The sequence below is a fragment of the Protopterus annectens genome, chromosome 4.part0, assembly GCF_019279795.1.
Source record: "Protopterus annectens isolate FY-2018-M chromosome 4.part0, PAN1.0, whole genome shotgun sequence".
Lineage (NCBI taxonomy): Eukaryota > Metazoa > Chordata > Ceratodontiformes > Protopteridae > Protopterus > Protopterus annectens.
This window is the reverse complement of record NC_056733.1, coordinates 1,876,726,828-1,876,742,264: the sequence shown is the minus strand read 5'-3', so window position 1 is coordinate 1,876,742,264 and position 15,437 is coordinate 1,876,726,828. Positions and strand designations below refer to the sequence as shown.

The 15,437-nt window shown below is 39.5% G+C and overlaps 1 protein-coding gene across 3 annotated transcripts in view; it reads left to right on the top strand.

The window, feature by feature from the left end:
- Nucleotides 1–15,437, top strand: part of GEMIN5 (gem nuclear organelle associated protein 5) — a 1,677,795-nt gene that overhangs the window by 333,134 nt on the left and 1,329,224 nt on the right. For all 3 annotated transcript variants that reach the window (XM_044069545.1, XM_044069544.1, XM_044069546.1), the window contains one exon: nucleotides 15,099–15,172. In XM_044069545.1, coding sequence (XP_043925480.1) covers nucleotides 15,099–15,172 — 74 coding nt within the window. The remainder of the gene's footprint in view (nucleotides 1–15,098; nucleotides 15,173–15,437) is intronic.

The window sequence follows — 15,437 nt, the reverse complement described above, 5'->3', positions numbered from 1 at the left end:
CTCATTTGAACAGAGATTTAGTTTTTGGTCCCTAATGCAGAGGTGATGAAAGTGTGAAGAAAGCTTTAAGCTGATATCAGCCATCCTTTTCCAAATTTTCCAATAGAGTCTCTAACTCCTCATCCAGTCTTGGTAATAAATAAAATAAACACTCTCAATAAAATGCAGGTCAATAAACATTTAAGATGAAATATCAAGGAGGTTCCGAGAAGAATTCTGGAAACTTCCAAAACGTGTGACAGTCCATTAAGTCAGACTGACTATGTAAAGAGACTTTGTTCTCCCCTTTTCCCTCTATTTTGTCTTCCAGAAAGACTGAATCTCCTCTTTTCTCTGTGACACAGATAATGTCAGCCAAATGGGTACTGAAGCTCATTCATCAAAGGTCACAGATGGCAATGGGTGGAAATTCCTCATTTCCAGATATAATTCCTCATCCTGCAGACCAGACTCTATTTACACCTGTCTTTCATCACATGCTGTCCCAGAGAATGATAGAACCTGTTCCTCTTTCCCAGGTGGGGAAGGGTTTTTATTTAAGGATGTTCCTTGTGCCAAAGAAAGACGATGCTTGGAGATCGCTTCTGTATCTTCCATTCCTAAACTTGTTTATGATAGTGCCCAAATTCAAAATGATGCAACTTTGCAACCTGTTACCTCTTATTTCTCTTTCAAGTTTCCTGGTAACACTTGACTTGTTCATCATCACATCCCTATTCATCCAGGCTTCAGAAGTTTCTTAAGGTTTTGTGTGTCTGTTTCACATTATCAGTTCTATACCGTACCTTTTGGACTATCTACTGCACCAAGAGTGTTCATAAAGTGTCTACCCCTGTTGTAGCTCATGGCATGCTACAGGGCATGTACATTTTTCCATATTTAGATGACTTGCTTATCTTTGCAGCGTTTGTCAATGTCAGGAATCCCTCTCGGGTGCGAGAACTCTTGCATAAGCTGGGATTCCAAGCGATCATTCAAAATTCTTTCTTGATTCTTTCACACAGGCTTGTGTTCCTGGAATATCAACTAGACACCATTTCAAAAAGCTTTTCTTCCACAGGAAAAATAGATGTATGTCTAGATCTATTTTTATGGTTTTCCACTCTGACTTCTGTTGCTGGGAAAGAATGCCTCAATATTTTGAGTCTCATGGCATCTATAATTTTCATGAAACCCCTGGTCAAGACTCCACATGAGAAAGATACAGTGGTATCTGAAATCTCTTTGGTCCCAGTGCCAATACCATTTATCTTTTCAAATCCCAGTGCTGGGGTTTGCCAGAAGAGGTCATTTGGTGGAGACCACAAATATCCTTAAATCCAGTTTTCCCATTCTCCATCCCTGCTCCAAAGCAATCTGTCACCACAGATGCCCCATACTTTGTTTGGAGAACGGTTTTAGGAGGAATAAAAGTGCAGGGGGTGTGGTACACCAAGGACAGATGCAAGTACATAAATGTCTAGGAAGTGCTTGCCCTGATCAAGACAATTATCTCAGTCATCTTTGGTCCTGAGGACCTGTTCAAATGGTTACAGACAAAACTACAGTCCTGTGGTACATCAACAAGCAAGGGGAACCTGGTAATACCCCTTTTGTAGACTAGTCATGTTAGCTTGGTATATAGCTTCACAGCAGTATCGCTCTGCAGACATTCTTGATTCTGTCAGAGCAAAATTGTGTGACAGATGAGCTGAGCACGACTAGAGCCGACAGTCACAAATGGAAATCAGATGTTGGTGTCTTCCAAGATTTGATCCATCTGTAGGGAGTTTCTTATGTAGACCTCTTTGCCTCCTTTCTGAAGAATCATCCGGCAAGATTCTTTTCCAAGATTCCAAGCGAGAAGGACCGGAAGACAGGTGCCTTTTCTTTTCCTTGGATAAGAAGGTTCCTCTATGCTCTTCCACCCTTTCCACTAATATCCAGGGTACTTCTGGCAGAAGGAATCCCCCAAGATCATTGTGGTGACTCCCTTCTAGACCAGACAGCTGTGGTTCTCTCTTATTTTGGAAATGGCCAGGGACAATTAAGACAAGCTTCCGAACAGACTGGATCTGGTCTCACAAAAACATATGTGTTTGATACACCTTGACATCAGTCAACTTCAGTTGACTTCTGGTTGATGGCCTTTATTGCTTTTAGGCACCTGTTTAGTGAGGACATGCAGCAGCTACTAATGGAGGCAAGAAATCCTGCTAATAGAAAATCATATATTGTTAAATGGAAATTATTTTCTAGTAGCACCAACAACATAACTAGCACCTATTCAGGACTAGCTATTTTCTGGTTTTACAATATTTGTGCGAGTTACTGTCCTATGGTCATTTTTATTCCTCTGTCAAGGTTCATTTTTTTGCCATTTGAGCATGTTTGCCTGTGGGTCCTCCTCTTTCAGTGCAGCCTCATGTCAAAATATTTTTGAAAAGGGGTTTGCATAAGTGGCCTCCAAGAAAAACGGTGGCCCCCTACTTGGGATCTTAACTTTGTGTTAGAGAACACTTTTACTTTTTGAGCTAGCTAATTTAGCTGACTTGAGTTTCTTAACGTGGAAGAGTTTCACTGATTGCTCTAACCTCTTCAAGAAGGGCATCCGAGTTGCAAGCTCTTATGGTGAGTCAGCCCTATCTCATTTTCCATAGAGACTGGGTTTCTTTAAGAACTAATCCTTCTTTTATGTCTAATGTGTTATCTGACTTTACTTTAAGCCAAACTATCCATCTTCCCATTTTCTTTCCCAAACCTAAAAATGATGGTGAAAGGATGCTCCACACCTTGGAAGTCTATCTTGACGGAACTTAATCTTTTAGATCTTTGAATCAGTTGTTCATTTCTTATAAAGTTTAGATTGAGCAACCTGTGTCAAAACAGACAATTTCCAAATGGTTGTCTAAGGCTATACTCACCATAACAAAACTATTCCAGACAGGGTTAAGGCCCACTCTACTAGAGCCTTGCCTTCATCTATGATTTTTTGGAAAGGATTGGCCCTCTCTACATGCTTTCACAAAGCACTATAAGCTTGATTCCTTCTCTAGATCCAGATTAGGCTTTTTTAGGACCATTCTCCAGGGGCATCTGGAAGCTTCTCCTTCCACCTCTCAAATGTAGTTAGTGTAATCTACCCATATAGCTAAGGCTACTGCACCAGTAATCAATATGATGAACATAGTAGAGTTGTGAAAGTAAACTTGCCATAACAGTAGATGTTCAAACGATGATTGCTGCAGTAGTTGCTCCCTACCTCCCCATTTGTTTTGTGTGCTTTTTATGCCAGTGTGTGGACATTTGTTTTTTGTTGTTGTTAGCTTTGGCCTTTCAGGGTTCAGCATCCCTGTCTCTGTTGACAGGAAAGCTCTGAAGGGCTTCCACTCCCAAACTTGTATTTTAGTCAGCTCAGCTCAAGCTGCCTGACAGTTGGGTATGTGGAATGTGCCCCGAAGCTTTGGTGCAGTGGCCAGCTGTTGTATCCTTGGCAGGCTATAACCCATATAACTAAGGCTACTGCAGCAGTGATCATTCAAAGTTCGTTATATTATGGTTAGTTTACTTGCATATCCGCAGTTACCACAAATTATATGCATTTCTGTGAAATTGGTGCCTTTCTTTTTGTAAAACTCTCCCTTCCAGTTCTTTTCTCTCTCACAGTATTCAGTGCATCAAATACAGTTGGTTTGCATTTTGATTTCTATGTTTTAGTAATTGCTTTATTGGCAGTCAATCACATTAAACTCAATAAAGCCTTAATATGAATAGGTGATTCAGATCCTACATACCATCTCAAAAGAATAATTTTGTTAGTTATAGCTATTTGATTCCCCAATATTTCTGGCAGAGTATTCTGTAGGAAATTTTTAAAATTGGCCAGCTCATTACTTAAAGAAAGTTTAAGATCTTTTCCCAGGTTTCTTTTTCTTCAACATCAGACCTTCAGCATTTGCTGTCTACCTAAGGAAATATTTTTTGAAGTCTTCTTTTGTTGTAAAATACAAATGCAAAGACTTCCATGCAAAATTCCTAAACCTCCTAGACTTTGTTCCATTCTCGGGAGCCATACATATCCTCTCATTGTACACTTGTAAACTGCTTTTCTTGTCTCTCTCTCCACTATTATCTAACCTCTTCTGATTTGATTCTTACAAATATCATGCAATGTTTTATATGCCCTACTAATTATCATTTTTTTTTAACAGCAGCTTCTGTTCCGTATTCAGCTGTAAACTCTGCCAGAGCAATAGGCAAAGACAAAGGGATAGAGGAATCTTATCCTGTGATATAGATTTCCTTGGTAGGGAAGGTGTTATCTACCCTGCAGCCCAAACTACTTCTCATTCTACTTAGTCACCTTTTTTGTCTAGTTATTTTTTCCCAATACCTTGTTTCCTTTGCCAGTTTTCACAAGTAAATTCCAGCCTCCTCTTGCCTGTTTTCTCTACACCTACTTGTGGTTATCTCTCTTGGCAAAATCTTTCTCCATTCCTGTGATGACTTAATTCTTAGAATATTTTTGCAATTTTATGAATATAAAACTCTTCATAGATGATCACAGAGGTTGTAAATCACAGTCTCGAACACAGCTATTCAGTGGAGTAGGCATCTCTTTAATTGAAATAAACGCTTAACAGTTTCACCGTGTTTTCGTCCTTCTATGGTAGGACTTCATCAGATCACATAGCCTTCCCCCTTTTTTCTTTCATTTTTATACTCCCCCATTTCAATCAATTTTAATTACTAATCAATTAACCCACCAATTCAATTATTAAAGATAAAACCACAGACAAAAATACTATGTAAAAGAATATTAACTAAAATGTTTTCAAATGCAGAAACATATTAAATTCTCTTCCGTAGAATCCAATGTCTTAAAAATGTCATTTAAAAATAACTTTAAAAATGTCTCATTTTAATATGAGAATGTTATACATATATAAATGTATTCCCATATATTCTAATGGAGCACACCCTAACTGTTGTACAATCCCGCCATCTCCTGGCTAAACTTAAAAAAAATTAATATAAAACTCTTTAGAATTATTCCCCTTGCATTTTATTCCAACTAATCTTCTAACTTAACCCTCTAAGGAACTATCCCTTTTTTAAAAAATTAAGCAGGAGAGTAGTATTTTCCATTAAAATATTAGTTTAGCAGCTCTTAACTTGAGCACTGGGGCCAAAGATATGTATTTGTTTAACCCTGGGGGCCTATTTGCTTCTAGGACTGTTTGCCAAAACAACTCTGTATTCAATTTTGGTTTCCCATGGACCACCCCTGGGGTCCTGCTCTACCTTTTCTAGTACAAAAAAATCATATTTAGCTGAGTCACATAACTAAACTGTGCTTGTATAAGGCGTTCTTACCATCATTGTTTTTAATTTCGTTCGTGTTCATAAATCCTTCTCCGCTTCCTAACAGTTTTTCCTATATAAAATGCCCCACATACCTTGCAGGTAGCAATATATATATCACCCTGTACTATCAGTTTAAATAGGAGCTGCCCTCAATCTTCCTATCCCTCCCCGGGATGTAAATATTTTCTTTGTTGACTATATATGGGCATTGTGAGCAAGCCACACATTTGAACGTGCCTTTTCTCCCTTTTCCTTTTTGTGTCTTCCTCATCTTTAATATAGATCCTTAATATTCCTTCCTTTCCTACAAGTAAAACTTAAGGATTCCTTAAACAGGTCTTCCAAATATGAATACAGAGCAAACCTATCCCAATTTTTCGACACAATGGCCCTAATGACATGGGTGTCGCTACTAAAATTCATTACGTATGTGCCCCCACCCCTCTTCTCTCCTTCTTGTACCTGTTGTCCATACATTGATGTTCTTACCTGGCCATCATGTTCAATCCCCAAGATGGGCCCTAATTTACCTCCGCTCTGTCTCTCTTTCTCAACTTCCCTCAATACTTCAACTAATTTTAAAGGGTACTTTCTTTCTAAAAACATTTCTTTAAGTTTCCTATTCTCTATCTCATAATCCTATTGCTTGGAGGTCATCCTGGAACTTCTAATAAATTGCCCTTTTAATATGCTTCTCTTTTGCTTAAATGGATGTGAACTTGTGAAGTATCGATGGGAATTGGAAAAGGTTTCCTTCCTATGAATCGTGGACCTAAAATTCCTCTCCTCCTTCACTTTGTAAATAGTGACGTCCAAATAGTCCATTTTGTGTTTGGTAAACCTCAAAAATTCTGTAGTATGATTTATGTAATCTATAAACTCGTATAGTATTGCTTCTGGTCCTGTCCAAAATATACAAATGTCATCCAGGTAATGCCTATAATAGTTCCAATGTTCTGCTTACCTGGAATGAAACAAATATTTTTCTTCCCATACTGATAAGACTATATTGGCATACGTGGAGGCACAACATGCCCCCATAGCTACTCCTTTGAGCTGTTTGAAAAATTCCCCTTCAAAAAAGAGAAAATTAACCATTACAATTTCCATAAGCTCCATACATACTTGCACCCCATGCTGGTCCAATTCACCCCTTTTGTTTAATGCTTCCTCAAACCATTCTAAGCCCAGTTTGAGGTATAACCATAAATAAATCTTGAATGTCCAATGCTACAAATAACATATCTTCTTTAAATAGTCCATTATTTATACTATGCAAAACATCACAGGAATCTTTAAAAATACCTCTTTGGTTAACCCAAATGTTTAGAGCCCAAGAACTTTCCCAGTTGGGTACATTTTAGAGAGATTGGCAGCCACAATTGGTTGTAGAGGAGGGTCATTAGGGTTTTTATGGACCTTTGGGATCCCAAAAATTGATGGGATCTTTGCTATTTCCAACCATAGGTATTGGTAAAGTCCTGATTATTCATTTCCTCATTAACCATTTCCCTCAGGATGTCTATTTTCCTATACGCTAAGTTTATTTCATTTTTAGAAACTCTACAGTATCTAGCGGGATCATTCAAACTATCCAACATCTTTGCAGAGTAAAGAATTCTGTTCATAATCACCACCCCTCACCCTTTGTCTGGTTTCATTACTCTAATATATTAATTCGCCCTCAGTTCCTCCATCAACTCTTTCTCAACTCTAGGTAAATTAAATGTGGTTTTCTTATTATTTAAGCCTAACCTAATTTCTTTTTCCACCTGTATCTCAAAGTATTTCAACTGAGGGTGCAAGGGTGGGTTCATAGTACTTTTCCTTTTAAAATGTGTATTAATTCTGCCAGTACTATTATTGTTAAACACAAGTTCCAGGTTCTTCTTATTAATGAACAGCTTAAGATCTGTTAACTCGTTTGTAGTCTGGCTCCTATGGCTCGGAATGAATTTTAACCCTTTCATAAATGTGCGTTGATGTAATATCTAAAGTACTAAAACTGAAAATACTAAAAGTTTTGTATGTTTACCTATTGCCTTCCATCACTATCTGCCCCCTTTCTTTGTCCACATCCCTGTTCCTCAATATCTTCCCTCGTTTGGGACTTCCCCCTTCCTGTAATAGTAATGCAGTGGAGTTTTTTGCTCGAGTCTCTCTGATCTCCTCTAAGGAGGACATTCTAAAGGGTTATTCAAATTGTATTGTTTGTTGTCAAGATTGACATGATCACCATTATTAGTACCATAAGAATTATCCCCTCAACTTGTACATCTCCTCTTCCATACTTTCCATTTGCATCATACCTTTTTCCATCCTTCTACTTTGGAAGGAGTTTTTTTTTTTAAAAATTGTTTTCGGTTTTCGATAATTACACTTTTCTTTATACTCCACTAGATCCCCATCTAATTTTTTACATTTCCTTTTTGTAAAGGAACACACACACCTCATCAATTTTCTTCTTAATATTGTAGTATTTCATTTTTTCTTCCTGTATTGTAAACATTAAATCAGAAGCTATAACGCTATATCGATCAATTTCCCCAAGTAGCATTTCCATCTCCCTTTCATTTTCCTTAATTGCTTTCATAATTTCAAACTCACAGTTGTCAAAAATGTTAATTCATTAAAAAATGCAGTTCCTTCTCTGACAATATTAGTGTATTTGAAAACCTGTAACCCTTTAGGTACTATCCCCTTAATATACATTCTTTCAAATAACTGTCGTCAATGTTTAGCGTTTTATATTTTAAAACCAAATCATACATTCTATTCACCTTAAAATTATATGAATTACCATCTCCATTCACGTTGTTTAAATCGTTCCGATAACCTCTAAAGTCCCTTCTGAGTCTTAATATACCCTCTTACAAAGATGATCACGTAGGGTCCTTCTAAAGAGGGAGTGTGTCTCAGATGCTCAAATCAAGGGATGGTCGCTGATTTCAGAGAGTTGGGAGAGACGTTTTGGGAGTGGCAGATTTAAAAAATTCCCTACAGAGTACTGTATCAGAAATATGGGTGAGCAAATGGCTGTAAATAAGGAAATGATTCTTTTGAGCTGGGATACAGGATTTGAATTGCCTAGACATAATAAGGTCTTAAGTTTAATTCTGTTGACTGGCAAAAGAGCAGTTGTTAGAAAATGGATTTCAGTGTACACAAACTGTATTTGAGGTATTGAATATTGTAAAAGAGATAAAAGACCTGGAGGACCTGGAATTGGGGATCATTAGAAAAGGGAAGGAGCAAATTACATAGACATAAATCTAAATTGTGGGAACAATACATGCATAATAATAATCAGGAGGAGGTTTAAGGGAAGGCAGGAATTCAGCAATTTTTTATAATGTTGGACGGATGATAGTAAAGAAAATATATGTGATGTGTATTGTATTTAAGTGGAAACATGTTAAAATGGTTTGTTTTCTTCTGTGTTGTATGTTTGCCTGTGTCTTAAGTGAATTAAAGGTGTATTAAAAACAAAATCTTTAAACTCTTAAACAATTATCTTGTAATTCAAGGACTTCAGATGTACTGACTAGAGTCTCTGCTGAAAAGGGGTCTTGTGTGGCTGAGTTAGACTATTCCTTTTACTAAATAAAATAAATAACTTCTATGATTAAGTTTCAAAATTTACTACTTTCAATTTCATCCCCAGTGTTGCTATAGTAAGTAGCTTCACAAAGGAGTTTTATGCCCATTTAGATAAACGTAGAACTGGCAGTCCCAACAAGATCTAAATATAGTGGGAAATTTAAAAATAAACCACCCTGGTGGCCCACCAGCATAAAAACTGCAATAAGGGCAAAACTCAAAGTATACAACAGGTCAAAAGACCCTCATATTAAGGATATCAGAAATATTTATTTTTTGTTGTATTTATTTAACATTTGTTTACTGGGAAAGCCCGACTTGGAATGAGTCAATTTTTCAGTGAAGGTTCCTGGGAGAAACACCCCAGTCGCTTGTCTTTGTAACGTGGGAGGAAACTGGAGCACCCAGAGGAAACCCACACGAATGCAGGGAGGACATGCAGACTGTCCACAGAAGGCACCCAAGCCGAGAATCGAACCAGAGAACCTCTTGCTGTGATGTGACAACACACACCCGTTGCACCACTGCTCCGTACAATATGAGTAAATATGGATATGAATAAAATATGAATCATCATCATCTTCTTTCGGCTGTTCTCGTTGGGGGTCGCCACAGCAGATCACCTGTTTCCATTTCTTCCTGTCCTCTGCATATTGCTCTGTCACACCAACCACCTGCATGTCCTCTCTCACCACATCCATAAACCTTATCTTAGGCCTTCCTCTTTTCCTGTTACCTGGTAGCTTCATCCTTAGCATCTTTTTCCCAATATACTCAGCATCCCTCCTCAGCACATGTCCAAACCAATGTAATCGTGCCTCTCTGGCTTTGTGTCCAAGCCTTCCAACCTGGGCTGACCCTCTAATATACTTATTCCTAATCCTGTCCACCCTCGTCACACCCAGTGTAAATCTTAACATCTTTAATTCTGCCACATCCAGCTCAAACTCCTGCCTTTTTGTCACTGCCACTGTCTCAAACCCATATAACATAGCTGGTCTTGTAGACCTTCCCTTTCACTCTTACAGGTACTCGTCTGTCACAAATCACATCTGACACTCTTCTCCACCCACTTCATCCTGCCTGTACTCTTTTCTTCACCTCTCTTCCACACTCACCGTTACTCTGAACTATTGACCCCAAGTATTTAAACTCATCCACCTTTGCCACCTCTACTCCTTACATCCTCACCATTCCTCTGTCCTCCCTCTCGTTCACACACATATATTCTGTCTTAGTCCTGCTGACCTTCATTCCTCTTCTCTCTAGAGCATACTCCATCTCTCCAGGGTCGTCTCCACCTGTTCCCTACTCTCACTACAGATCACAATGTCATCTGCAAACATCATAGTCCACGGGGGCTCCTGTCTGATTTCGTCTGTCAACCTGTCCATCACCATTGCAAATAAGAAAGGGCTCAGAGCTGATCCTTGATGTAACCCCACCTCCACCTTAAACGCATCCGTCACTCCCACCGCAGACCTCACCGCTGTCACACTACCCTCGTACATATCTTGTACCACTCTTACATACTTTTCTGACACTCCTGACTTCCTCGTACAATACCACAACTCCTCTCTAGGCACCCTGTCATATGCTTTCTCTAAGTCTACAAAAACACAATGCAACTCCTTCCGACATTCTCTGTACTTCTCCATCAACACTCTCAGAGCAAAGATCGCATCTGTAGTGCTCTTTCCTGGCATGAAACCATACTGCTGATCACTAATCATCACATCCCTTCTTAACCTTGCTTCCACTACTTTCCCATAACTTAATGCTGTGACTGATCAATTTTTATCCCTCTGTAGTTACTACAGTTCTGCACATCACCCTTATTCTTAAAAATCGGTACCAAAACACTTTCTCCATTCCTCAGGCATCCTCTCACTTTCCAAGATTTCATTAAACAATCTGGTTAAAAACTGCACTGCCATTTCACCTAAACACCTCCATGCTTCCACAGGTGTGTCATCTGGGCCAACAGCCTTTCCATTCTTCATTCTCTTCATAGCTATCCTTACTTCCTCCTTGCTAATCCATTGTACTTCATGATTCACTATCCCTACATCATCCAACCTTCTATCCCTCTCATTCTCTTCATTCATCAACCCCACAAAGTACTCTTTCCATCTCCTCAACACACTCTCCTCGCTTGTGAATATGTTTCCCTCATTATCCTTTATCACCTTTACCTGTTGCACATCTTTCCTAGCTCGGTCCCTCTGTCTAGCCAATCGGTACAGGTCATTTTCTCTCTCCTTAGTGTCCAACCTTTCATACAACTCTTCATATGCCTTATCCTTAGCCTTTGCCACCTCTCTCTTTGCCATGCACCTCATCTCCTTATACTCCTGTCTACTTTCTTCATCTCTCTGACAATCCCACTTCTTTGCCAACCTCTTTCTCTGTATGCTCTCCTGTACTTCCTCATTCCACCACCATGTCTCCTTGTCGTCCTTCCTCTGTCCTGATGTGATACCAAGCACATTTCTAGCAATCTCCCTTACTAGCTCTGCTGTAGTTACCCAGCTATTTGGTAACTCTTCACTGCCACCCAGTGCCTGCCTTAATTCATCCCTGAACTCCACCTCACAATTACCCTTTTTCAATTTCCACCACTTGATCCTTGGTGCTGCCCTCACACTCCTCTTCCTCTTCTTGATAACCAACGTCATCCTACAAACCACTATCCAATGCTGCCTAACGACACTTTCTCCGGTCAACACTTTACAGTATCCAATCTCCTTCAAACTGGCCCTCCTACATAAGGTATAATCCACCTGTGTGCATCTTCCTCCACTCTTGTATGTCACCCTATGCTCCTCCCTTTTGTTAAAATACGTATTCACCACAGCCATGTCCATCCTTTTTGCAAAATCCACTACCATCTGACCTTCTGCATTCCTTTGTTTAACACCATACCTACCCATCACTTCCTCATTTCCTCTGTTCCCTTCACCAACATGCCCATTGAAATCTGCTCCAATCACCACTCTCTCACCCTTGGGTACAGTCATCACCACTTCATCCAATTCACTCCAAAATTTTTCTTTCTCATCCATTGCACACCCAACTTGTGGAGCATACGCACTAACAACGTTCATCATTACACTCTCAATTTCCAGCTTCATAAACATCACTCTATCCGACACTCTTTTCACCTCCAAAATACTCAGCATACTGTTCCTTCAGAATAACTCCTATGCCATTTCTCCTCCCATCCACACCATGATAAAACAATTTGAACCCACCTCCAATACGCCTAGCCTTACTCCCCTTCCATCTGGTCTCTTGCACACACAATATACCAACCTTCCTTCTGTCCATCATATCAGCTAGCTCTCTCCCTATACCAGTCATACTGCCAACATTCAAAGTTCCGACCCTCACTACCACAGTCCTAGCCTTTCTCCTCTTCTCCTGCCTTCGGCCATGTCTTCCGCCTCTTCTCCTTCGACCAACAGTAGCCCAATTTCCGCCAGCACCCTGTAAGCTTACAGTACTGGTGGCGGTCGTCGTTAACCCGGGCCTCGACCGACCCAGTATAAAAAAATTTTCTTGGTGACTGCATGAAATGTTTTGGCAAAGTTTTACACCGGATGCCCTTTCTGACACAGCCCTCCCCATTTATCCATGCTTGGGACCGGCACAAAGAAATGCACTGGCTTGTGCATCTGCTGTGTTTGGGTTATGAATAAAATATGAATAAAAACTGAAAATACTTTTAGGTCCATTAAAGCAACCTACGAACTTAGGTTAGCATCTGAAACTAAAGACAATTATAAATCCTTTATGTTGAAAAGCTAAGAAATAATGACCAGCATTGCTGTGAACTTATTCAAGATACACCACCTACTCTGACTCTGTAGACATTGCCAATGTACCAGCAAACATTTTACTGCTGCGACGAGTCTCCAAAGTGCTCTTATCCCCGAATATGTCAAGCCTCTGTCATCACTAAAGACATGTATTGACTGCTCTTTCCAAGACCAAAAATACTTCTATGTCCTATCAGGACTGACCTGATAGTATACCTGGCTGTAAACCATACTAAACGCATCCTGGGAGATCCAATCCATAAACTACTTGAGCTGACTTGGCCACAAACTTTGTCCCTGAAGTTTGCTGGAAAGCAGTAGTGATGAGACTGTCTAGGGGCTACACTTCCATTCACCCCAGAAATTATAGGCCCATAAGTCTTGAGTTTCATGTCCAAAGGCAAGGGTCGTATGACTGACTTGATAGTCTGAGATTTTTAGTATTGGACTTAAACCCACAGCAGTTTTGGCTTTAAGGATAGATCATGTCTAATGAATTTGGTTAACCTCTTTGAGAGCAGCCATGCTGTCCACACTGCATACCCTGACTTAGCCAAGGCATTTGACACCATCCCCAATGCTAGCACAGTTCGTAAGCTTAATAGATTACAAATAGGTCTAATGTGGTACTATAGCTAGTAGATTGGCTAAAAGACAACCCTGTCAATGAGGGTTGTAGGTGCCTCAGAGAGTATGAAAGTGAGTAGTGATGTCACACAGGATTGTGCGCTAGGGCCACTCTTGTTTTGGTGTTTACGTTTCTCATCTCCAGGCCCTCAACAAAGACCTCTGGCTAACCAAGTTTGTAGATGACTACAACCTGGATGTCATTGTCAAGTCAGCAAGAACTTACGCTCATCAACACCTTTTATACTAAAAATGGGTTCAAGTAAAATACAAAAGTCTGTAATACAGCCTAATTTGATAGGCAACCCCCCCCCCTTCCCTACCATAGACAATACCATGCTTCAAAACGAGGATGTTGCTAGGGACCTCTGAACTTGGGTTAATAATTCCCTGTCCTTTGAGAGTAGTCAGAAGTCCTCCTGCTCAGAGTAGCTAATTGCCAAGGAAATACTATCCAGATCTAGAGAATCTACTGTCTCCTTATACTCTGCATTAATTAGGCTGACTATTAAATGTAATGCCCCCAATATACCTCAGTAGCCATATCAAACAAGTAGAAAGACCCCAGAGTTTCCTCATGAAAATCATCACTGGCTTAAAAACAGTATCTTATAGACTCCTGGTCAGCGATCAATACTATTAGGAACTGGTGGTCATGGATCTCTGGCATATTCACAAGTCACATATTCCCAGAACCAAGGAACAAAGTCTTCACTTTTAGAATAAAACATGATGGAGAGAGAGAGTTCATCATGCAGTACCCCTCTCACCTCTGAAACAGACTCCTTTTGCAAATTAAGTAGAGTGGATACACTGTCATCCTTCAGACAGGGCCTAGATGATTTGATGTATACTCACAAATTCACCCCAGGCTTGACCGGCCTAGCCCTCCTCAGGAGCAGGTGCGGAGTGAAGATGGGTACTGGAAGGTGTAAACCATTGCAAGATTCCGTTGCCTTGAATTTCATATTGTGTAGTGCACAGTGTAGTATATGGCTTTCATCATGATGATGCTGTTTTGTTTGCATAAGTTCTTTTGAAAAGCTGACCCACTGGTACATGACTTGTGTTTTTTGTGTTGACATACTGCATTTCTACTTGATAATGTGATGCGGGTTGTGTGTTAAGTTAGTGATCAGCATAATAATTAAAACGTGCTGGAGTGATATATTGCCTAGATGAAAAGAGGATATGATGACCTTACTTAGAAATGTGCTGAGTAGCATGTGGTAAAATTATGCTAGATTGTACTGTATTGTATGCTGAGACTCCCTGCATAAAATTAACTGTGTAGAGTTGTGTTTTCCACAACTTAGGTAAAAACTATTCTAAGAATTATGCGCTTGCTGTTTTCATAGCAATTGTTTCCTAAATTGATTTGGACTTGCATTTTTTATAGAAGAGGTGTGGGATGAAACATTTTCCTGAAAATGAAGCATTATAGGTGTGCACATAATTTTAATTGACACCACTTGTGTAGATATTAGGCATCACTTAAAAGGTATATTTCCATCCATGTACTTGTTTGTCATTGCTAAGTTGTAATACACACGCGCACGCACACAAATAGGAATTTAAAGATAGTGTGTGCTTTGAACTCGAGGCACATTATTACTTTTACTTATCTTTTTGCTGCAAAATTGTCAGTGGTTTTATAGAGACATCATGCTGGATACTGAACAGTTCTTCATATTTCATTCATAGTACAAGCTACCTTTACGAAGTGAGTTCAATTGGAAACCAGATGGCAAAGTCTTGGCAATTGGTAATGAAGATGGGTAAGTGAATGTCTTTATCCCTTGTGTTCAATTTTTTATATAATTACTGAAGTTAATAAGCGATGCTTACAAAAGCTTGGAAGCCGTATTGAAATGCATTTGCCGTCATTCTTGCTGGCTTCCCTTTTTGTAAGACAAGACAGTTGTGATTTGTTTATAATATATTCACTTTTTTTCAACATTGTTTTTCATCATTGTAGGGCAGCACTCTCCAAGAGTGTGCCGAGTGTTACCAGGCATCCTGAACAACCAAAGTCTCCACCTT